Genomic DNA, 24787 nt, shown 5'->3' on the forward strand with positions numbered 1-24787 from the left:
GTACCAAGCAGATCATTGCGATATACGACTCTACTTCAAAACGGATTCCACAGGACCTCATTTGGAAGTAACGAACCTATAACTGCGTGCACACGAGCTTTTACTTCTGTTGAAACAATTTTTGAGTTTGATGAGCCTTCCCGTCGCTTCGCAGAAAGAATGAAACGAACTATATTATAAGGACTGTTTTTTTCTATGTGTTAATTTATTTCACTTGACGCATTGTAATTACTTTTTGTTTTGTGTTTGTTGTTTAAAAGATAGTGGTTTTTGCGCCTGTCTGAGAATGGCATGAAATTCGTTCAACTCATATGGGCTTTTTCCCACTCTGTCGGTTCATTTAGACATATGTCCGATGAACCCAATAAGAAATAAATAAATAAATAAATAAATCTTTTTTGCGAGTATGGCGCCCTCAGGCGAGTCCGCATCGAATCTCGTACGTAGAAGTAGCAAGTAGGAAAGAGAAATGTCAAATTCGTGCGCGTCAAAATAGCAGCATGTGTTCCTAAAGAATCCCGTATGAATTTCATAAGGCTTTTCATTGGAATCCAATTTTCGTGACTTCATAAGGCGGTCTTGTGATTTGCATACGATATTCTTGCCTGAGTGTGCGATTGCATGGCTGAACTGAAGATATATTTCGCTCCAAGCTGGTCTGCTTCTATGCTCTGTGCGAATAATGATGGGTAATTTTATCGTCCCATTTACTATTTCCAGTAGTAAAAAGTTCTGAAACCATCTAAACTTACGAAAATAAATAATTTCGCCTTTATTTCTAGCAATTGAAGTATTGCCCTATTTGTTGGCATAGAACACGGAAGGTGAGATTTACGTAAACAAATAGAATGAGTTCTTTGTATTACTAATGCCGTTTTTCATTGACAAACACTGGTGGGGTGGATTGCTCTGATTTTGCACTTTCGAGCAGAAATGCAATATTTTGACGGTGTTTCATTGCCATTTCTGCTCGAAAGTGCAAAACCAGAGCAATCCACGCCACCAGTGTTTCTCAATGAAAAACGCCATAAGAAACGAGATTACGAGAGAAACTCGATTTGTTTACTTTTGTAAGATTCGCCCTGCTTTAAAAAACAGCTGATTTGGAATAAACTCGGAGTAATTTATATTCTTGTTTGGGATTACAAGCCGTAAATTTGTAGTTATAAAGATTTTTTAAAACCAGAAACGAAAGACTCAAAAAGCATGGTATGACTTAATATTTGAGTCACTATTGACTTATATTGTCAAGTTTTTGAGGTCGAGAAACATGAGTATCTGAAAACTCCAATTTTTAAATCCTAATTTTGTATATGAATTCTTTGTGTCAAATGTAATAAGCAGATTGAAATTAATGTTTTTTCGTAAAATTATAACAGTGAACTAAACTCAAATATCAAATCATGAAACAAATATACAAAACTTACCTGTCCAGAATTCTCCAAGTTTTTAGACACTTCTTTTATAGCTAATGATGACGGTAACGATGATTTCGCAGGAACAGTTTCCTCCTCAAGCTGGCCGATTGTTTGATCACTGCTAGTGTTTCCCATATAATGGAAAAGATACTTCCTTAACTTCAGATACAAACAAAAATTATACAATTTTGTTAATTAACGGAATACTACATCACTGTTCTTTAGAAGACACTCTCACTTATGTTTTTTATTTATTAATTTCATCCGAATCTACACAAAAGAACTATCGCATCATGAATTATGAAAAATACCCTCACTTTTTTCCATAAAGTTCAGTGTTATGCTTTTCGCTTTTGTTCGCAAAGAAACGTCGGGTCGTAAAAATATTAGACATGTAATGACACATTTTCTGTACACGCTCAAAAATGACTACTAAAAATTGAGTAAGATCCCAATCTTATCTAGATAAAATGAAGCAACTGCCCACATTATCGAAATGACGGAATACGCAATGAATTCTTACTCGACTGCATTATTTCAGTGCTCGATCGGTTCAGTGCTAGAATTTTCGCCTGAATTGGCTGCTCGATCAACCCGACCCACATTATCAGATCCGAATCGATTCCGAATCAATTCCGAATCGGCGAAAATTTTCATTCGGAATTCCATGTGGAAATCATGTGGAATTCCGAATCAATTCCAACTCCAGTGCAACAACCGATTCCGAATAAATTTCGCCTACAACCGGTTGATTCGGAAATCTGACGTAGTTGAGTGAGAAGATGTAGACTGAATTGTCAATTTGTCTTCTTCTTCTTTCCAGATTTTGCACGTTTTCGTGCTGATTTTCAGTTTATCTTTAAACGAAAACATTACATTACTGAATATACACATTTAAATCTTCATGTTTTTCGGATATACAGAACTAGTAAATAACCAGTTCTTCTTAGAATTCCAACATAAACTATTGAAATTCACTGGAAATTAATAAAACGGCCTACCTTAGTCAGCATCATCCGTTCGATATTCACTACACTCCAGCTAGAGGAATGGATGATGCAGACTAAGGTCGGCCGTTTTATTAATTTCCAGCGAATTTCAACAGTTTATGTTGAAATTCTAAGAAGAACTGGTTATTTCTCGAAACATACAATATCAGGTTGTTTAATAAATATATAAATGCTCCAAAACAAAACTATTTAGTATATGAATAAACCGGAATTCGCCTGAACAAGAGCTATCAATTGAAGTAAAAGTAATAAGTATAACTTGTTCTTTTGCTTACTGTAGTGTACTTATCATACTATTTATTAACATTTTTTCAGTGCTAATCAAACTTTCTATTTGTCAAATTTTGAAATGATTCGTCTGTTGAAAGAAATTCAATTACTTTTTAGAAAATAATTCTAGAAATTTCAAATTTTGACTAAAAGTTCAACTATTCGCAAAACAGTTCATAGCAAGGAGCAGATCGCTTAGTATATGCACCTTTAATTCATAGACAATTTAGAAATATGACAATTTTCTTTTACATTCTAACTTTCCCTGAGAGAAAAGATAATGTGTAGCTAATTTAAATTCAATGTCATGAACGCAATGAAAAACATCGCAATCAAAGTAACATTTAATACACCGTTCATTTCATTTTAATGTTTTTCTTTATATCAGAAGTGATCTGCCTTTGCAGCCTATAGGTTTCGTCTTTTCAGCACTATTCATAACATTCATGAGCAATGTTAAATACTACTTCATAACTCTTGAAAGTGAAGACGATATGTCTAAAAGATCGTACTTCTACATTAATTATAGGCGATATTTACTTTCATCAGAAAAAACATTTAAATATGAAATGTTCTTACCTCTATGTAGGCATGATGCTCAATTAGCTTCTGGTTGCACGATAAACGCAAACTATTCAACATGACTGAACTAATAGCCTTTTCCGCCACGAGATGGTGTTACTGTGATGTCTTTTTCGATTTGTATTAAATTCGTTAAAGTGATCCATATTGATATATAATATATTTGGTAAATCCGAAAAAATGTCTGCAGTCACCAAGTATCTCTTACAGGCAGCAATTTCTCTAAAAAGTATGATACGCTAAACTGACTCAGCGAGGAAATAAAGGACGCGGTTATTTCAAAAATCATTAAATTTTTTATGAAAGTCTGCGAAAACTAGAACTTACAGACAAATCTGCAGATCTGGCATCTCTGATCTTAGGCTCGGTTTAGATCAGCGATGAATTTCATCTTTACCATCATTTTACGGATTGCATCGAGCCTCATAGCGAGTTTTTGCAACCCTTGGATGTGTATTGGTAATCTTTGTTTAAAATTTGACCATATTGTGTTGAATTAAAACATTAATTCCACAATATTATGCTGCTTGCTAAAGTGGGTCAAAATACCTGTTTTACCCTAATTGTGGAACTTCTGGTCACTTACACTCAAAATAATAATCATATTATAGTTACGTGAAAAGTTATGTGAATATTTTCCACCCTTCTTTTCACGTAGGATTTAATGGACTGGCATTTAAAAGCTGTTTAATGCATAATCCAGTAAAAGTTACGTGTTTCATAGGTAAAATGTAATGTACTGTTCATATCACATTTATCTATCAGTTCATACCAAATTTAGATACCAGAAAATCACTATTTTATATATTGGTTGAAGTCAAAAGGGAGATTCCAGATTTTAGTATAAATCTATGAAATGAAAAATGTCATGAAATATAAAATATTTATTTCAGAAAATTGTCATATAATTCCAATGGCTTAAAAAGCAACTAATAACGTCGTGGTATTTCAAATCGACAAGCTTCCAGAAATCGTTAAAGTTGTCACTGCCATCCAACCGAAGCCGAAGTCGAGATCCAAGAACTCCCACAACACTACCGATGCAGGTTGAAGTCGCATTACATGGTTCCAGTGTCTCTAGCTTCATACCGACGGCCTGTTTGAAGCATTCGGCAGGAGCGGGAAAACTTCCGGACTCACGCAGGCACTCGGTCCAGTTGAACACATGGAAACTTTCATACTTGAATGGTCCGGTCGATGGAGTAAAAAATTGTAATTAAATAACCTTTCTCGCAAATATTTACACTACTTACACTTCGAGGGCCGCTGCTCGCCATTTTCAAAATCGAGTTTTTCACACTGGAAATTCACTTAGATTATTTGACGTTTGGTCAATTCACGTAAACTTTATGTGATGACTCTATTCATTTTAGGGGATGTTCGTATAACATTCATTTTCGTCACGTAAAATATTCAATTTGACATTTGAAACCATTCTACGTGATTTTTCAAGTGAATCGAACGTGAATTTTTATTTGAGTGTAGGATATCGATACGGACTCGCCTGAGTGCACCATGCTCGCAAAAAAGTATGTTGCTTGCGATTAGTTCGTGGAATGTGATTAGTGGATATTTTGATAATATAATTTCTTTGATATTACTCAATTATATATGAAAGTTAAAAAATATATGCAAACATCTAAAATTCAGTAGTTTTCATCAATAATCATAAGCGGCCCTTACACGAGCCTGAAAAATGTAATTTTAAATGATGACTAATGGACCTCTGTCTGCCGGGTTTGTTGAACAAAAAAAAATGGCATTCGGTTCAACGGTTTGTTTCAAAATCGGCAAACAAAGGTCCCGTGTCGGCCTCCCGTTGAACGATTAATTGGTCGTTCATTGGACGGTCCAATTTGGACCAATGATCCAACGTATCCCTCTCAGCAGACCGTTCTATTTTGTAGGCCCTTGAGCACTTGTTGAACGACATACTGCACGAAATATTCGTTCAACTTGCTGGAACGGTTTGTTGTTGTTTTTTTCCATTGCTACATTAGTGTGAAAAGTGTGTGTTATCTTCATATAGAGAGAAAAATTATTATTATTATTCTACTTGAAGTAGAAGTACTGTGCAGGTATGTAATGTTAGTTTAAAAAAATAAGTGGAATCAATTTCAGAAATTCTCGCGTAAAACTAGTCCAACGGAGCTCCAACACCTCATATTAAAAATGGCTCAACGTTTTTTTCTAAGATGGATTGGACCAATGAAGGATCGCCGTTTAACGTTTTTTCTAAGAGGGTAAGTTTTGAGTCTAAGCACCTGAACTTGAACACCCGCATAGCGTTTTGGCTACATGGGCTGCCATGGCCACCAGACGGCTACCAAGATTGATTCAGTGACGGTTGTCCAATTTAACAAAACAAAGTCGCCTGTATCTAAGTTAGCCGAGTGTTTTCATCTTCTCACCTTCGCTGAAAATGTCAGCGGTGAGGCAGTTGGTCACCAGAATGTCTGCCAGCCATATTTTTACAGCTGGCATCGTTTAGTCAGCCATCTGGCAGCCATGCGTATGCGGGCAAGAGCAAAATTCAGCTGTTTTTTTTTAAAGAAGAACGAATCTTACAAAAGTAAACAAATCGAGTTTCTCTCTCCTATCAATGAATGCTTAAAAAATCCTACATTTTTTCCTAAAAATTCAGATTCTACAAAAATCTCAATCTTAGTACTACAAAGAACTATAATAAGCGAAACTGCCATTCCATTTGTTTACGTAAGTTTCGCCCTCCGTGTTCCATGCAAACAAACAGGGCGATCCTTCAATTGTTATTAAGGAAGAGCGAAACTATTTTTTTCTTCATTTCAGATTTTTTTCGAACCTTTTACCACTGGAAATAGTAAATGAGACGATAAAATTACCCGCAGATTTGTCTAAGTCGCGAAAACCAGTCAATTTCACTAAAAATGCGCAAGGGCGTATCTGTATGATTCACACAGGAAGCATAAAAGTAAACAAATCGAAAAAGGCGAAACTCTTTTTTTGTTGATTTATTCAGTGGATATAGAAGTAAAGTGGTAAAATTTGCATGCCTTTTGAAGATAAACTAACAATTCATCGACTAATCATAAATTGATCTGAGAATATACGATAATTTCTAAATACGATTCGAAACCAAAGTCGAAACATTCATCGATGCTTTTCTCCATTTGCTGTCAATGTCAAGGGGGATGACAGTATCTAATTAATTCCGCTTTCGAGTAAGAAGCTAATCCTGAAACGAAAAATTCACTTCAATGGGCTGAAACAATGTAATAATTCTAGAAAATGCATATTTTCTTCCTTAATGCAAACGAGAGATGGCATATCACGGTACGTGACTCTTTTCACCTTGATCGAGTGCATCTTGAGATTTCTAGAAATTTTAATCAAAACAAAAATGACAGTAAATTTTTGTTTGAGCTGTTAGTAGAATGTTGTCACTAATAGTACTGTTGTTGTACCGTTGAATTCCACTATGTTATATCACGTCATTACACTCTCACAAAGTCACTATTTTCACAGTCACTATTTTTCCGAAAGTGTATAAAACGTTATAATACAGATACGTATTTCGGAGTGCTATTTGCATCCTTCTTCAGTGTATCGGTTTTATAAATAAATAAAACCGATACACTGAAGAAGGATGCAAATAGCACTCCGAAATACGTATCTGTATTATAACGTTTTATACACTTTCGGAAAAATAGTGACTGTGAAAATAGTGACTTTGTGAGAGTGTAATGACGTGATATAACATAGTGGAATTCAACGGTACAACAACAGTACTATTAGAAAAATGACAGATTTATAATTTTTAAAATATCTTATATTACATAGTTACATAGTATGAACAAACCCGGATTGGCACTTCAAAGTGTAGAGAGACGGTTTTGCAAAAGCATATGATTTTAGCTACAATGACTGAAGCAATTTTTAATGCATTAGATTTTTAAATGCAATGTAGGTGCATTAGATTGATTAACGCATTTTCAACACATTGTGAAGCATTTTTCCAATGCGCATTTTGGATTTAGTGATTTCAATGAGTGATCTGCCCCTCAGTATGTTTATATCAACGTTACCGTAATTTTTGTAATTTTTCAAATCAAGAAATTGTAATACATAATTCGGAAATGTTGGTAAAATTCTGGAACTAATATTAAGATTAATTTGTTTAGTTCCGCGTGCACATTTCACACACATTTATATAACTAGGAATTTTCATCAAAACAAAATCTGTATAAAATGTTCATTACGACCATTATGAGTAACAAAAGTAAACAAACCGAGATTTTTATTGCATTTTGTTAGGAATGTCCTAATACACGCACTACCCGAACACCGTTTCTCGATGCACTATAGATTCACTAAAAAATCTGTCAACACATTTGACGTAGGTCGAAATCAATGAAAAATAATCATTAATGCTACTTTCGTCAATTGGCAATGTTTTGACCAATGTACCAAAGCATAAACAATAGTGTATGCGCGGACTCACGACATAATAGTTTTCCACGAAAAAGCAGATCTTGTGTGATATTATGGAAGTGAAACTAAAATACTAAATACTGCATAACTGGTATTCATAATGCAATACATAAAGTCAGAAAAACAACAAACAAACTAGTTCCGTATCATAGCAACTTCGATGTTGCGTTGCCAGATATGCTTTTTTTCAACCATTCTGATCTGTCAGTTCAAAACTAAGGGATGGGCTAGGCCAACTTGTTCTCTTGATGAACCAAAAAAATTGCATGCTTTTGTATAAGACCAAGGGGTATTATTATTTGTATTTGGTAAAACCGACGACACGACCTGCCACTCGTCTATCGAAACTGTATCGCAAATTTAAGTACCCCTCAGTAACTGGTGATGTCAAAACGAAATCACCTGAAAAATTATTAAAAATGGCAACACAAGTTGATGAATTATTGATTTTAAATAACAATTAACGAAACCTTGGTTACCACTTATTGAAGACTTGAGGAATGTAAACAAAACTAACCGCCTCGAGTGGAAAATCCTTATTTCGCGTCAAGTTGCAAGTTCTGCAACATCATTAGGCGTCAGGGCAGTGGATCGATTAGTTCAGCTGGGGCTCGAATATATGAAATTTTTTTTGTAAGACCAGCGCAATCAGGTTACTGTATGTGACCAAGATCTTTGGTATGGAGTACTTCTGTTCCGAAACTTTTTATCAGTCCAATTATCGAAATTAAGTATCGAAATATAAACGATAAAACTGAGTCGATCCGGTATATTCGTACTATTCTACGAGATGCATGAAATTCGAGTGCAGCAAATCAAAGATACTCAAATATTTGAGCTTTATTTTTTAATCCATTCCAGAATCGCACTTCGTATACAGGTACGAATACACATATAAACCGAATTCATATTTGCTCTTTCTAACGACTTTTGAAAGTGAAACTATTTCAATTGTTTCACAAATCTTTGTATATTTGCACATCTGAGTTTGTTCCGCCTCGTTTCTGATCAGCGTACATGTTGTAAAACAATACGCTGTCAAATTTCAGACATTCGAGAAACTCCTCTACTTCTGCTCTGTTATTTGGAGACCTTCGCAAAACATGTGTAAAATTTTATGAACTTGAAAAGTGCGGGAATCAAGCTTATTGGTTATCAAAATTATCGGTTCTTAAGTGCACATTGTAAACCACCCATAAAAACAAGTTTGCTTCAAATAATTTGATAATTTATTCTCAAGCTGAAAATAGTCAGTAACTACGATTTCCCGTAAGGCGTCTGGAACCGGTTGAAGTAGTCAAATGTCATTTCGGATACATTCAAACAATAAATTTTTTCGTTTGTTCCGTACAGACTGGCAGGAAATTCCTAGTTTAATGACAATATATGACAATATATTAAGCTATAGTGATGTTTCGGAAACTCGATTGGATATTCCTGAAAAGATATAAAATATAAGATGACGCATATATGTCATGTCAAATTTGGATATTGGGTACCCAGTTCCAGTCCCAGTTCGGTTGGTGCAAATCCAAAAAGTTAAACTTGCAGGTTGTGAGAGTTTCTGAATCTGTCACCAGTCACGTTGAACGTCCCCATAGGGACGAGTTCCCGGCCGATGACTCGCGGCACCTTGTACAGCTACGTACATTCTCGATTTCTTAAGAATAATCTTTCGTTTTTATTAATTTGGCACTGATGGCACACAATTTAAAATAATATAACTGTTTCAAAACATTCTAAAATGGTTTGTTTATTTATTATTGGGCTCCTTGGTAACAAGTTCGTAGCAACTTAAACAGTGTTGCCCAAGAAATTTATTTTCATCATTACCAAGAGGTCGCTATATTTTTGGTAACTGGCGGTAAATTGCCCACGAACACTTTTTATTCAGATTTTCCTTCGGAGTGCCTGGTCGTGTCGTCGGTAGAACTGTTCGAATAAATAAAACTAAAACGGCCTGCTGGGAATACGTTGGTTTCAGTTTCAGTCATGCTATAGACCACCCATATGAATCTGGCAGCTATTGAATTTGCTCTTAGTAACCTTTTTTGTCACCGCACTTTACTGTGATGCCCCTCGTGAATCGCAAGATGGATCACTCTATATATATATATATATATATATATATATATATATATATATATATATATATATATATATATATATATATATATATATATATATATATATATATATTTGCATTTACTGACTTTTGCAACCCTGTCTGAAGATATTTGAAATTTTTACCTGGCATCTCTGCCTAAGATCTTCGATTTAATGTTTCTCGGTTAACGGTGTAATTAATCGATAATTCGAACAATAATCGGACATCACTAGTTTCAAAAGCAGTTCGTAGCTGCGAAGCTGCATCGGCTATCAAAAATATTTCTGGTACGGCTTGTCTTGAGTTCTTTAAAATTAATTATTTTCATAAACTTCGCTATTAATGGTTAAAACTGTATAAATTAACCAGGCCACAGATTTGAGAAAAGTGTTAATTACTGTTTATTACTGCTAGTAGAATTTTACTGTCGAAACAAGATGGATGCAATGAGCCTAAGTTTGGACGAAATAATAAAAAAGAAGGCGATTGGGAAACGAGCAAAGCAAGGGATTTCTACTGAAACCAAAAGAGCAGGCAAGGTACGCAATTCAAAAAATCCAAAAGCTAGAAGTGTTCGTCCTCGCTCAAATAAAAAGCAGCCTGCTAATCGCATTGGTAAGAAAAAATCTGCAGAATTGAAGCCTCGTCTCCCCGTTAATAAACCAGCTATGGTGATTGATGCTCGGATGAAAATCATACAGAGAAAACGAGCCCAAATTCGAGATGCTCGAGATAAGCTCGTGGAAATAGCACGAAATAGCGGAGATGCTAGGTTGAGACTGCTAAAACGTAAAGGAAAACTTCCTCCTGGGAACGGAGTTCCCAAAAAAAGATTAACTGGTAAAATTTGTAACATTTTATAATTGCTCATCTTATATCTAAAATTGCTACTAGGGAAACCATATCTTGAAGAGATGGATGTGGATTATGGCATAGAAATAGACTTACGGCGACCGATAGGCCCGTTGAAACGAACGGTTCGAAATGAAATGTTCACTGTACCAAGCACAATGCCACCATTGCCAACATTCAGTCGTAATGTGCGTAATTCGCCCCCACCACAAACTTTGTCATGGAACAGCGATCCTTTCGACTGCTATGAAGTTCATACATCCCGACCTGCCTCACAAAAGAATCCTGCACCAGCCCCAATTCCCCACTACGACGATGTTCCGCCAAGACGTGGAATCACAAGAGTACGTTCACCTCCACCATCGCATCCAATGTATGCTGAAGATCGACCCCATCTCTCGTCTACGATGCGTGCCCGTTTGGAACGAGCTCCTAATCAAAGCGAGTCGATGGGAATTTTTGCCAAGATGTCTGCAGATGAACACATTGCAAGTAGTAGTAGCAGCAGGTATCACAATCATGCTCCGCACCATCAGCCACCGCTTTCACCTTCACCATCGCCGCCAATGTCCGGTTATAGAATCGTCGTTAGCAATCTTCATTCTAGTGTAACACAGAATGATATTAAAGTAAGTAGCGAGCAATCTTAGTTATCGTTCTGTTAGACCCATAAGTAGTGTCGAAATAGTGCATCATGTTTTTCGAATAACTACGATTTTATCTACAGGAACTTTTCGAAGATATTGGCGATCTACTTGAATCACGTCTCGTTCGAGCAGGAGTAGCTGAAGTTATTTATCGTTCTTTGAAGGATGCAGAAGAAGCTGTTGATACGTATCACAACCGTCAGCTGGACGGTCAACCAATGAAGTGTTTGTTGGTAAAGCCACGTTCTTCCAACAAACCAACAGCTCCAGCCATCAGTTACTCAAGGTGAAAAACAATTTTGAAATGTATTGCTCGTTAAATTGACAATAAAACTTAATTCATTTTGCAACTACAGCTCGTCAAGATCATTGAAATCGTCTTCACTATCATCGGCATCAAAAAAACCGCAGGTTGAGATAGATATCGACGCCTTGCACACTGTCCTTTTCAGACGAGATCATTAGAAAAATCATTTCGTCATGTGAACTTGAATTTGATGAGCAGACAGGTATTACATACATGTGAAAAGTTTCTTTTGGGAAAGAATTACCTTGATACGCGCTTCTTTTTAAGTACTTACACTAGTTTTTTTGCATAAAATGGAAAAAATTACAAGTATTGTAATTTTATACTGCTTACCATAAAACTCGACATTCATTTGAATTACAAACTGTTTCAGTTATAAGTTTTGTTTATATGCAATCAATCAGCAAATGACACAAGGAAACTCAGAAGAAACAAACCATTGAATCATAATAATGTAATAAACTTTACCAATATGTCACGCACGTACATTTTACATAGATATCACTTTCATGATGATTTGTTGAACTCCAACGTAGTTATTTGAATCAGTCACAGTGTGACGTAAGCTACAGAACGCAGGTTCGTTTGACTTCAAACTTAGGCTCAAGCGAAAGGTCCTATAGTCTCATAGATGAAATTCAACAGCTACCTATGGGGTACTATAGAACCTTTCATTTGAGCCTAAGTTTGTAAAATCGATCAAATCATCTCCGAGAAAATTGAGTAAGTTTCGTTTCAGAGGTTTTGACCACTATTGCCGGTAATTCCGGAACCGGGAACTGGGAGCCGGTAAAAGCGAAGTCGGTTCGTTTCGTAAGAAAATAATATACACCCTTATTCTTGTTTACGTCCGTATCGACCATACGACGAACGGATACTTTTGAAGGAATATGAGTAAGCCATTATTGTTTTCACTCGAATGAATTCAAACGCGACTCATTTGCCACAAAAAATTTAAATATCAGTGAACTTCAAGTAAATGCTAAGCCATGATGAAATCGCAGGGTTGTTACGGTCGCGCGGATTTCGCGGTTTTCGCGGATTTCGCGATTTTCGCGGATTTGGCGCGGTTTCTGCTAAGATTTTGATGCTATGGCGCGGATTTAGCGCGAATTTCAGAAAACATCATTCCATAAAATTCTTTGCAAATTTTTGAAACTTGTGAGTTTTATGAAACCCTAAAAAATTAAAGATGGGCGAACGTTTCAGCAATTGGTCGAGATGGCCGAATTTTCCCTTGATAAAACTAAAATTTACTAGAAGGAGGTTCTAGCCAATGTTTTCTTCAGTGGACAAAATTTCGATTTTATGCTTTTCGATCTCGAGTGATACAAGTTGCTATTTCAACATTTTGCACCCAAGGATATTGATGTCAGATGGAAGATATCGTCTCAGTGATAATACATTCAATAATGCAAAGATTGCGATTTGCGATGCGATTCTTCAATAATATGGTAACAAATTTTGTGTATGATAAAAATCGAATTCTTAAAGCAAAATTTACACGACATGCTTACGAAGCGAAGTCTGACAATAAAAGAAACGAAGAAGTTCTGGGATTCTATTCGTGGTGATAAGAAAGTGTTCTAATAGTTAGTTGGTTCCACTATCCAACATTTTCAATTGTTCTTTCCGTTCTGGAATTTTTCCTGAAATATGGAAGAAATCATATGTGAACAAGGGTATAGTATCCAACTACTTTGGAATTGTTGCTTTGTGCGCTGTATCGAAGTTGTTTGAAATTATAGTTCTGGATTTTATAACACATAGTTGCTCTGACTACATGTCAGAGACTCAGCTTGGATCCATGCCAAAGCTTTCAACTTCCCCTGCTGCGTTCGACGAAATAAATCATCACATAACGATCTCCAAGTTAGGTAGACTGGGATTAAATGGATCATTTTTTAATTGGCTTCGATCATATCTAACTGGTAATGAAATGATAGTGAAAAAAGGAGCCTGTTCAACCTCACCAAGTGCTGTTACATCTGGAGTTTCTCAAGGAAGTCACCTTGGACCGTTCATAATTTTATTGTATCTCAACGATTTAAATTTTTCGATCAAGTGTATGAAACTATCGTTCGCTGATGACTTTCGTATTTCATATTTCAAAATTGTTTAAATGCCACTAAATGCTCCGTCGTCTCTTTTTGTAGCAAAAAGTCTGTATTCAAGTTCGACTATAATATGCCACAAACTGTTCTCGAAAGCGCATCGTCTGTTAAGGACCTGGGTGTTCTGGATGCAAGTTAAATTTTAAAGAGCACATAGAACTTTCAATTGTTACAATTTGACATTCGACGTCGTAGTTTTCCTATTTTTTTCTTCGGATTCCCTATGTTAGAACTAATTATGGATATAACGAGCTCATTGCTAGCATGTTCCGCATATTTAACAAATGTTTCAATTCTTTCGACTTTCATTTATCACGTAATGTTATCAAGAAATCGTTTCTTATGTTACTGTCTCATTAGATGTAGTTACTATAGAAGCACTAGATTTAAGCAAATGTATCATTTGGATGATTTTGATCTATTGATGCAAAAGATGAGGAGTTTTTATGCCTGCTGGAGAACAAATTTGACAGAAACTAATTCCAGTGGGCTTTTCCCTGATTCAAATAAAAGAAGAAAAGATGATTTCCTCCTCAGACATTCAGAGTGAAATCTGACAACAAAAGAAGGCGCTATTATAATTGCAACTGATACTAAAAAGAGTGAATCAGATCATCCTGATGTGGTCTACCTAAAAATTCTTCTTACCAAGAAGGAAATGTTTGCCGAGCAAAAAGATGTCGAAACAAAAAACAAATATCTTCGATGAAATGTGTAAGCATTTTTATTTTTACTGTAACATTTTCCGTACATCAGAGAGTATTAATTAAGGATCAAGAATAAACCAAGTTAGCTTGTGTATTACGTACAATTTATTCAGTACGTATGTTATAGATTAATATATGCAGTGCAACGAGTTTATTAAAGTGACTTGCAGGATTGAGTTTCAAACAATCTTTTTTAACAATAATTTATTCTCGAATGCATGTTAAGCCTGACATTTTGTATGATATATCAGTTTTAAACAATTTTTCACCAACGTTTGATGGAAAATTGCTTACATTTTATGAATATAGATTTTAATCCCTTAATAAAAAAAGTTGACAACACTGCTTCAAATCATTTGTATTAGATTGCGCTACACAAAATAAGCAAAACTAAATATTTTCTGTTACGAAAGTAGTAAAAATAAATAGTTTTACGACAACATGCCATTTCCATTGCCTTTCGCGTGTTAAATTAAAGGTTCCTATTTTACGGGTTTACTTATAAAAGCTACGGAAAAAAATTCTGCAAGAGGAAATCCATATAGGAATGTGTTTGTTGCTAATCAAATGTGTCAGTGGAAGTAAGCGTTAACTGAGACAATTTTTCTCGAGCAGTTTTAAGGAAAACCGAAGAGTCCTAGACTAAGACACTTTTCTTGAATTGCAATTTTAAGCAGAATGAACTGATTGGTTTATTTTTCAACCATATGGAAGATTTATTGATTAAAATCAGTAAAATAAGCGCCGGAATTTGTTTTTACGCACATATTGTTGACATTACTCATACGCTTGCAAAAAGTCTTGCTCCTTAACTAAGGGCATCGAAAAAGATGAAGAATAAAAATGAAATCGTTTTCATTGGGTTTCTCGAAGTAACGTGCTGTATGCGGACTTATTTATTGTGTTCATATGACAAACTTATGCAGATTTTTAAACTATATTTAAGTGAATTTTCAAGTACTGCGGAAAGTATCACCTGCATAAAAATAGTTGTCTAACGCTTCACTCGAATTTTAGTTTTCAACTTCGCGCGGATTTCGCGTGTTTTAGTGTTCGACTTCGCGCGGATTTCGCGCGTTTTGATTTTGAAATTTTTCGTAACAACCCTGGAAATGGCTCCAATCATTATGATCAACCATATGCGAAACATTAGAATGTATGCCAGTTTAATTTCAGATGATACGTGTATTTGAACACCATTCATACGAACGAAAAGTCCCATTCTCGTTTACAAACAAATAGACAAAATGCCGTGGTTTGGATTCGTCAGTTTAGTAATGCGAATCAACGATTCGAATACATTTAAAACAGTTTAATCGATTTTCAACATTTTTTTTCGAATGTAAATGTGAATCAAATGATAAATTCGTTTCTTTTTTTGGAACGATCAAATGATAAATTCGTTTTTGCAATAAAACATTTAGAAAGCATAGTAGTCATAGTAAATTGCTTGTTTTTTTTTCTGGCAAGCCTTCGAATACACGCGCGGTTCCAGGTTTACGCATCAAATTATACCATATCTATTAGGTACTTTCTGGAATATACGCCATGGGTAAACATGCTTTATTTTATATCAAATGCATGATTTTACCAATGTAATAAATTATTTTTCGCTCCAATGTTCCAAATCCAATGTTTATTATTATTTATTATTGTAAAATCAACAGACACATTGTAGTCCTAATGATAGTTTCTAATACTAAGTAAAAAATTTGCTTGAATTGTTTTCCGTGAAAGGTTGAAGTCAAATCCAGATGATATACGATTGAACGATCTTTGCAAGCCTATAACGGCACCGTTTGTTCCATAGTTACGGAGAGCACGGGGACGAACATTGATATTAACCTCACGGAGCAAAGCGGGGCAGTCAATCCTATCATTCAAAATATCAGCTATCATCAAAGCACGCGACAGCTCTCGTCGTACTTGTAGTGTGTCATCAGCAATCCGCGACTTTCATAGCTCGGCAGTTGATGTGGATTATCGTCGAAGAACAAAACGTACGAGTCTACGTTGTATAGATTCTATTCTATGAGCTCCATTGAGGTAAAGAGGGTTCCAGACTACTGAGCAATATTCCAAAGTAGAACGAACGAGTGTACAGTATAGAGTCTTCAGGCAATAAATATTGAAGTGCTTAGCCATTCTAAATATGAATCCCAAACAGCGTGAAGCTATCGAAACAATGTAGTTAATGTGCTGTTTGAATGATAACTGCTCATCGAGAAAGACACCAAGATCTTTGACGCATGTCGATCTACTAATCATGAATCCTTCAAGATAATATTCGAATTTGAACGGTAACTTTTTTCTTGTGAACGTAATGATTGAGCACTTCTCGGGATTCACTATCATATGATTGGTTTTGCACCAATTCGCAAAGATTTCCAATTGCCGTTGAAGGAATGCCGCATCTTCTGAGCTGGGGATGGTACTATAGATCTTGAGGTCATCAGCGAAAGAAACTCGTGGTCCATCCAGACAAAGATTTACATCATTGAAGTACAGTAAGAAAATCAAAGGGCCAAGATGACTCCCCTATGGAATTCCAGACGTTGCAACAAATTCTTCGGAAACACAATCATCAATTTTGATAGTAAGACGTCGATTACTGAGATATGATTGTATCCATTGAATGACGTTTGCACCAAAGCCGAGTCGATTTAATTTTGCAATTGTGATGTCATGATTGATTTTATCGAAAGCAGAAGAGAGATCTGTATAGATAACGTCCGTCTGCAACCCGTCTGACATAGCGTTTGTTATGTAAGATGTGAAAGATACGAGGTTAGTAGCTGTTGAACGCTTCGACATAAACCCGTGTTAAGTATCATCAATGTACTGCTTGCAATGGTTAAAAATTTGAGTCAGAATGACTTTTTCGAACAATTTAGGAATTGCGCTAAGAGAAGTGATACCGCGGTAGTTGTTCATATCGCTTTTGTCGCCTTTCTTGTAAACCGGATACATAAAACAAAGCTTTCCATACATCCGGAAACACTGCTGTAGTTAATGAGATTCTGAATAAACGATAAAGTGGTGATATTATTCCAGCCGAACATTTCTTCAAAATAACTGCCGGTATGCCATCTGGTCCTGCAGAATTCGAAGACTTCAATCCAGCGATAGTCATCTGTACCGAATTCACGTCTATGTCAATGGAGTGCAAAAAGCAATTAGATACCGGAACGTTGATTGCCGCTCTTTCGATTTGCTGTGGGGATAATGCTTCAGTAGAGAAAACACGAGCGAATTGTTCCGAAAACAGCTGACAAATTTCTTGAGTACTCGAACCGGATTAACGATGATAATCCAAATTCCTTCCTTTGCTCATTCACGTGCTTCCAGAAAGCTTTTGGGTTAGACTTTATCCTATGCTGTACCTTCTTTAAATAATTGGCATGTCAGCGCTTCACGGTTTTCTTGTATAACTTATTTATCTGAATATAATTATTGCGCAAAACGTAACCTCCATACTTGGAGTATCGTGTCAGAGCAGCTCTTTTGGATGTTTTCAGATGTTTCAATTCAGCGGTTAGCCACGGCGGGTAATAAATGCTCCTGATCGGACTGCTATTAACAATGCTTTTTTTTATTTTTCACGAAGTTTAATTTCATTTTTTTATGTACCGACTTGAATAAAATTGCTCATGAGTACGATTTTTATTTATTATGTAGAATTCGTCACTTCTTTGATGTTTGAAATCATTCGTTCGAAAGTATGTGTTCGTCGAACAGTCGATACGGACGTAAACAAGCATGATGATACAAAATCATCGAAAATACAAGTCAAATGAAAAATGATATCAAACATTTTTCATTACAGCTTAAGTCTGTACCAGAACTGATAGTTTAAAGTTGGATTGGCGTTGTTCTTATGCATATACGATGTTTAAAAGTGTGATTGTTTCGAATGTAATACGAATTTGACATACTTTCGAACACATCGCATACTGCCGTGAACAAGAATGAGGATTATAGCCTACAAATTAAATCCGCTTCATGTCAAATTTAGGAAAAGTACACTTTTTTGCACCATCGCTTTAAATTACTGTGCGCAATTTCAAACACACTTTATTCTATGAAAGCATGATGAAATTGACTAGCAACCTTTGGGACTATGAGGTATTTTTCAGCCCAATTTTGACACATACTCCACACATGCATACATACATACACACAGATATTGCGCAGCTCGACGATCTGTGTTGAATGGTATAGGACACTCCAGGCCAATTATTGTTAGTCAACTTTTCAAGTGATTGCATAAGCTTTGTGTATGAAAAAGGCAAAAAGTAAACTTTTATAAACTCTGTATAAAATGTTCAAAACGACGTATGTAACAATGAGAGATTCTCTTTGTTTACTTTCTCTTTTGATTATTACGGCACTCTTAGCAATACTTCTCTCCAATCATTTACCTTCCTTATCCTTATATTACATTTTGGTGGGGAAAGGGTTCCAATCAGCTTTTTACAGCCCTGTCCAAAATGTATTGCCCTCCCCGTTAATTTGTATCAGGCCGAATTAGCGCATGCGCGCCATATAAACGCCTCTTTCAATATGAGGAAATTACATTGTTACCCAGCATTTTTTTAATAATGTTGATTTCCTTACCTTTAGTTTTGTGTTACCTTATCATCCATTGTTCAATTCAACTGAGTTTCGTTGTATTTTTCCTTCTACATTATTTCCACTCCGTCCTTTGATGGCATGTTATTTTGCTCCTTGAATGTAAAAGTTAGTTGTATGCAATAATATTATTTTTCTTACCAACATTTCCAATATTAACTATATTAACCAATATTCCATTCCATTCCGTTGCGATTTCTCTTCTTTGTTGGCGTAAATTAAGAAAAAAAAAATAATATTTTTTTCCTTTTTCAGCTCTACATTCATTCTGTTGTCGTACTGCTTCTGTTGGTCTTATGATTCCCATTCCTTGCTGATTGTAATACTCTGTGTGTTGCTTGTTATCATGTTCTGTGTACCCAGAATAAAACCCAAATCCAAAATGCAATTTTTACTGATAGTTTTTCTTTTTTTTCCCCTTCCTTCTTCCTTTTTTCCTTTTCCTTCTTTTTTTGATGCACTTTGCTTGTTCTGGATCAGTATGGTAATTTTTCTCTTATCTTCTTTCTTCCTTTCTTTCCTTTCTTCTTCATTCCATTCTTTTCTCTCCTCTTGTTCTGTTGAGTTTTAGAAGCGCTTCTGCTTCATCCGATTCTTTCTCTCATTGTCGGCGTGTCATGCAAGCAAGATAGAGAAATGAAGGGTTATGTGTGTTTTGCCACTCAGAATGGTTCAACGGATAAGGAAATGTAAGCATGACGCTTACATTTCCTTATCCTCTTTAATTATTTAGCTATCACCCCTAGGCCATGTTTCCATTTCATTATCTTCGATTGTTGATTATCTGTGTTTACCATAAACTCAGGCTTTTTGAGCAGCAAGTAAACCTAGACTCCCAATCGAAATGTATCACTACCAATTTGATACAACGCACTCAAAGGCACGGTAAAATGTATATTGTACATACACACAAAAACACATACTTACACACACAGTTACACCCATTCACACATGCATACATGTATTCCACACGCAAGCATTATAACATTGAGTTACTATTTCTACTCTAATAGATCCTAACTAAAACTTGTGTGCCGATAGTCATCTCATTAGTAGAGTCACCATGTCAATTTTGGCAATCACTCGACTTTCAATAAATGAATTGTGATAAAATCGAATACAAAGTCTTTGCCTCTTCTCTAAGAAGCAATAACGCAATTGTTTTCTAAAATGTCTTCTGATAAGTGGAAAGATGGTTACCTTAGTCATAATGTAAGACAGTAAAAATAAATGATTGCTAATTACATTACTATTAACGCTACCTCTGAACAAAAAGTAGCTGTGATTTTCAGATTTGATTTAATGACTTTTTGATTTCGTTGCGCTTTTATTTATATTTTTATACACAGATTTTCAGTACAGAATTTTGCTCACCCGATACAGATTTTTCTCCTGCTCCTGATTTAAATGTGGCCACCGTGCACGATACACGGTATTGAACAAAGCACGCTGCGAACGGAGCAAAAGCTATGGTGTTTTCTTCTTCCATACCAGCACATACCGGTTTTGTATTGTCATTTTGTATGACGGTTTGAAAGTTTTGACACTCATCGCTTTATAATTTCGGAACCGGAATCAGATCTGGATGAAATTGCATTATATCTTTTAAGATAATGAGAGCTTTAATTTGAATCATGATTTGTGAAAATCGGTTAACCCATTATAACCCAGGCGTTCCCAAATGAGCAGAAATCATCAATACCATCATGTTTTGTGTTGAAGATGTTGGGAAGTACCAAATCACCATTGAAAATCTTTTCCAAATGAAATTATCCTATGTATGATATATCATACGCTGAGACAATACAAAAGCAACAAACTCATATATATATATATATATATATATATATATATATATATATATATATATATATATATATATATATATATATATATATATATATATATATATATATATATATATATATATATATATATATATACAGCTTACAATACAATCACTCCGATTCTGTATTTCGTTCGAATCGGATTGTTTCGATCGAATACGAAATTTTGCATTCTGTTGCTCGATCGAGTTCGAGTTTTCCATACAAAAGCATCACTCGATCGAATTATACAAGGCAAATTTTTACATTCGTTATAATTATATTATTAAGAACAATCCGCTAAAATCCGAAACGAAGGTATATATTGTGCTTTCATCTCCGATAGTACTTATACCGCTACGATTGGCAAGTCATTGAATCAACCTGCAACCCGTCTGACATAGCGTTTGTTATGTAAGATGTGAAAGATACGAGGTTAGTAGCTGTTGAACGCTTCGACATAAACCCGTGTTAAGTATCATCAATGTACTGCTTGCAATGGTTAAAAATTTGAGTCAGAATGACTTTTTCGAACAATTTAGGAATTGCGCTAAGAGAAGTGATACCGCGGTAGTTGTTCATATCGCTTTTGTCGCCTTTCTTGTAAACCGGATACATAAAACAAAGCTTTCCATACATCCGGAAACACTGCTGTAGTTAATGAGATTCTGAATAAACGATAAAGTGGTGATATTATTCCAGCCGAACATTTCTTCAAAATAACTGCCGGTATGCCATCTGGTCCTGCAGAATTCGAAGACTTCAATCCAGCGATAGTCATCTGTACCGAATTCACGTCTATGTCAATGGAGTGCAAAAAGCAATTAGATACCGGAACGTTGATTGCCGCTCTTTCGATTTGCTGTGGGGATAATGCTTCAGTAGAGAAAACACGAGCGAATTGTTCCGAAAACAGCTGACAAATTTCTTGAGTACTCGAACCGGATTAACGATGATAATCCAAATTCCTTCCTTTGCTCATTCACGTGCTTCCAGAAAGCTTTTGGGTTAGACTTTATCCTATGCTGTACCTTCTTTAAATAATTGGCATGTCAGCGCTTCACGGTTTTCTTGTATAACTTATTTATCTGAATATAATTATTGCGCAAAACGTAACCTCCATACTTGGAGTATCGTGTCAGAGCAGCTCTTTTGGATGTTTTCAGATGTTTCAATTCAGCGGTTAGCCACGGCGGGTAATAAATGCTCCTGATCGGACTGCTATTAACAATGCTTTTTTTTATTTTTCACGAAGTTTAATTTCATTTTTTTATGTACCGACTTGAATAAAATTGCTCATGAGTACGATTTTTATTTATTATGTAGAATTCGTCACTTCTTTGATGTTTGAAATCATTCGTTCGAAAGTATGTGTTCGTCGAACAGTCGATACGGACGTAAACAAGCATGATGATACAAAATCATCGAAAATACAAGTCAAATGAAAAATGATATCAAACATTTTTCATTACAGCTTAAGTCTGTACCAGAACTGATAGTTTAAAGTTGGATTGGCGTTGTTCTTATGCATATACGATGTTTAAAAGTGTGATTGTTTCGAATGTAATACGAATTTGACATACTTTCGAACACATCGCATACTGCCGTGAACAAGAATGAGGATTATAGCCTACAAATTAAATCCGCTTCATGTCAAATTTAGGAAAAGTACACTTTTTTGCACCATCGCTTTAAATTACTGTGCGCAATTTCAAACACACTTTATTCTATGAAAGCATGATGAAATTGACTAGCAACCTTTGGGACTATGAGGTATTTTTCAGCCCAATTTTGACACATACTCCACACATGCATACATACATACACACAGATATTGCGCAGCTCGACGATCTGTGTTGAATGGTATAGGACACTCCAGGCCAATTATTGTTAGTCAACTTTTCAAGTGATTGCATAAGCTTTGTGTATGAAAAAGGCAAAAAGTAAACTTTTATAAACTCTGTATAAAATGTTCAAAACGACGTATGTAACAATGAGAGATTCTCTTTGTTTACTTTCTCTTTTGATTATTACGGCACTCTTAGCAATACTTCTCTCCAATCATTTACCTTCCTTATCCTTATATTACATTTTGGTGGGGAAAGGGTTCCAATCAGCTTTTTACAGCCCTGTCCAAAATGTATTGCCCTCCCCGTTAATTTGTATCAGGCCGAATTAGCGCATGCGCGCCATATAAACGCCTCTTTCAATATGAGGAAATTACATTGTTACCCAGCATTTTTTTAATAATGTTGATTTCCTTACCTTTAGTTTTGTGTTACCTTATCATCCATTGTTCAATTCAACTGAGTTTCGTTGTATTTTTCCTTCTACATTATTTCCACTCCGTCCTTTGATGGCATGTTATTTTGCTCCTTGAATGTAAAAGTTAGTTGTATGCAATAATATTATTTTTCTTACCAACATTTCCAATATTAACTATATTAACCAATATTCCATTCCATTCCGTTGCGATTTCTCTTCTTTGTTGGCGTAAATTAAGAAAAAAAAAATAATATTTTTTTCCTTTTTCAGCTCTACATTCATTCTGTTGTCGTACTGCTTCTGTTGGTCTTATGATTCCCATTCCTTGCTGATTGTAATACTCTGTGTGTTGCTTGTTATCATGTTCTGTGTACCCAGAATAAAACCCAAATCCAAAATGCAATTTTTACTGATAGTTTTTCTTTTTTTTCCCCTTCCTTCTTCCTTTTTTCCTTTTCCTTCTTTTTTTGATGCACTTTGCTTGTTCTGGATCAGTATGGTAATTTTTCTCTTATCTTCTTTCTTCCTTTCTTTCCTTTCTTCTTCATTCCATTCTTTTCTCTCCTCTTGTTCTGTTGAGTTTTAGAAGCGCTTCTGCTTCATCCGATTCTTTCTCTCATTGTCGGCGTGTCATGCAAGCAAGATAGAGAAATGAAGGGTTATGTGTGTTTTGCCACTCAGAATGGTTCAACGGATAAGGAAATGTAAGCATGACGCTTACATTTCCTTATCCTCTTTAATTATTTAGCTATCACCCCTAGGCCATGTTTCCATTTCATTATCTTCGATTGTTGATTATCTGTGTTTACCATAAACTCAGGCTTTTTGAGCAGCAAGTAAACCTAGACTCCCAATCGAAATGTATCACTACCAATTTGATACAACGCACTCAAAGGCACGGTAAAATGTATATTGTACATACACACAAAAACACATACTTACACACACAGTTACACCCATTCACACATGCATACATGTATTCCACACGCAAGCATTATAACATTGAGTTACTATTTCTACTCTAATAGATCCTAACTAAAACTTGTGTGCCGATAGTCATCTCATTAGTAGAGTCACCATGTCAATTTTGGCAATCACTCGACTTTCAATAAATGAATTGTGATAAAATCGAATACAAAGTCTTTGCCTCTTCTCTAAGAAGCAATAACGCAATTGTTTTCTAAAATGTCTTCTGATAAGTGGAAAGATGGTTACCTTAGTCATAATGTAAGACAGTAAAAATAAATGATTGCTAATTACATTACTATTAACGCTACCTCTGAACAAAAAGTAGCTGTGATTTTCAGATTTGATTTAATGACTTTTTGATTTCGTTGCGCTTTTATTTATATTTTTATACACAGATTTTCAGTACAGAATTTTGCTCACCCGATACAGATTTTTCTCCTGCTCCTGATTTAAATGTGGCCACCGTGCACGATACACGGTATTGAACAAAGCACGCTGCGAACGGAGCAAAAGCTATGGTGTTTTCTTCTTCCATACCAGCACATACCGGTTTTGTATTGTCATTTTGTATGACGGTTTGAAAGTTTTGACACTCATCGCTTTATAATTTC

General features: G+C 35.5%; 2 protein-coding genes across 2 annotated transcripts in view; one reads left to right on the top strand and one right to left on the bottom strand.

Annotated features, from left to right (window-relative positions):
* The window catches only part of LOC131425210 (serine/threonine-protein kinase S6KL), a 56198-nt gene extending 54399 nt beyond the window's left edge, over positions 1-1799 (bottom strand). The window contains exon 1 of the mRNA XM_058586890.1: positions 1428-1799. Within this exon, the coding sequence (XP_058442873.1) occupies positions 1428-1553 (126 nt within the window). The 5' untranslated portion in view covers positions 1554-1799. The remainder of the gene's footprint in view (positions 1-1427) is intronic.
* An 8282-nt stretch (positions 1800-10081) lies between these two features.
* LOC131425211 (polymerase delta-interacting protein 3) lies at positions 10082-12141 on the top strand. Its single transcript, XM_058586891.1, has 4 exons — positions 10082-10697; positions 10752-11338; positions 11437-11642; positions 11713-12141. The coding sequence occupies exons 1-4, from the start codon at positions 10295-10297 to the stop codon at positions 11819-11821; spliced, it is 1305 nt and encodes a 434-aa protein (XP_058442874.1). The 5' UTR covers positions 10082-10294; the 3' UTR covers positions 11822-12141.
* Positions 12142-24787: the final 12646 nt, after the last annotated feature.

Source organism: Malaya genurostris, chromosome 1 (genome assembly GCF_030247185.1).
Source record: "Malaya genurostris strain Urasoe2022 chromosome 1, Malgen_1.1, whole genome shotgun sequence".
Classification (NCBI taxonomy): domain Eukaryota; kingdom Metazoa; phylum Arthropoda; class Insecta; order Diptera; family Culicidae; genus Malaya; species Malaya genurostris.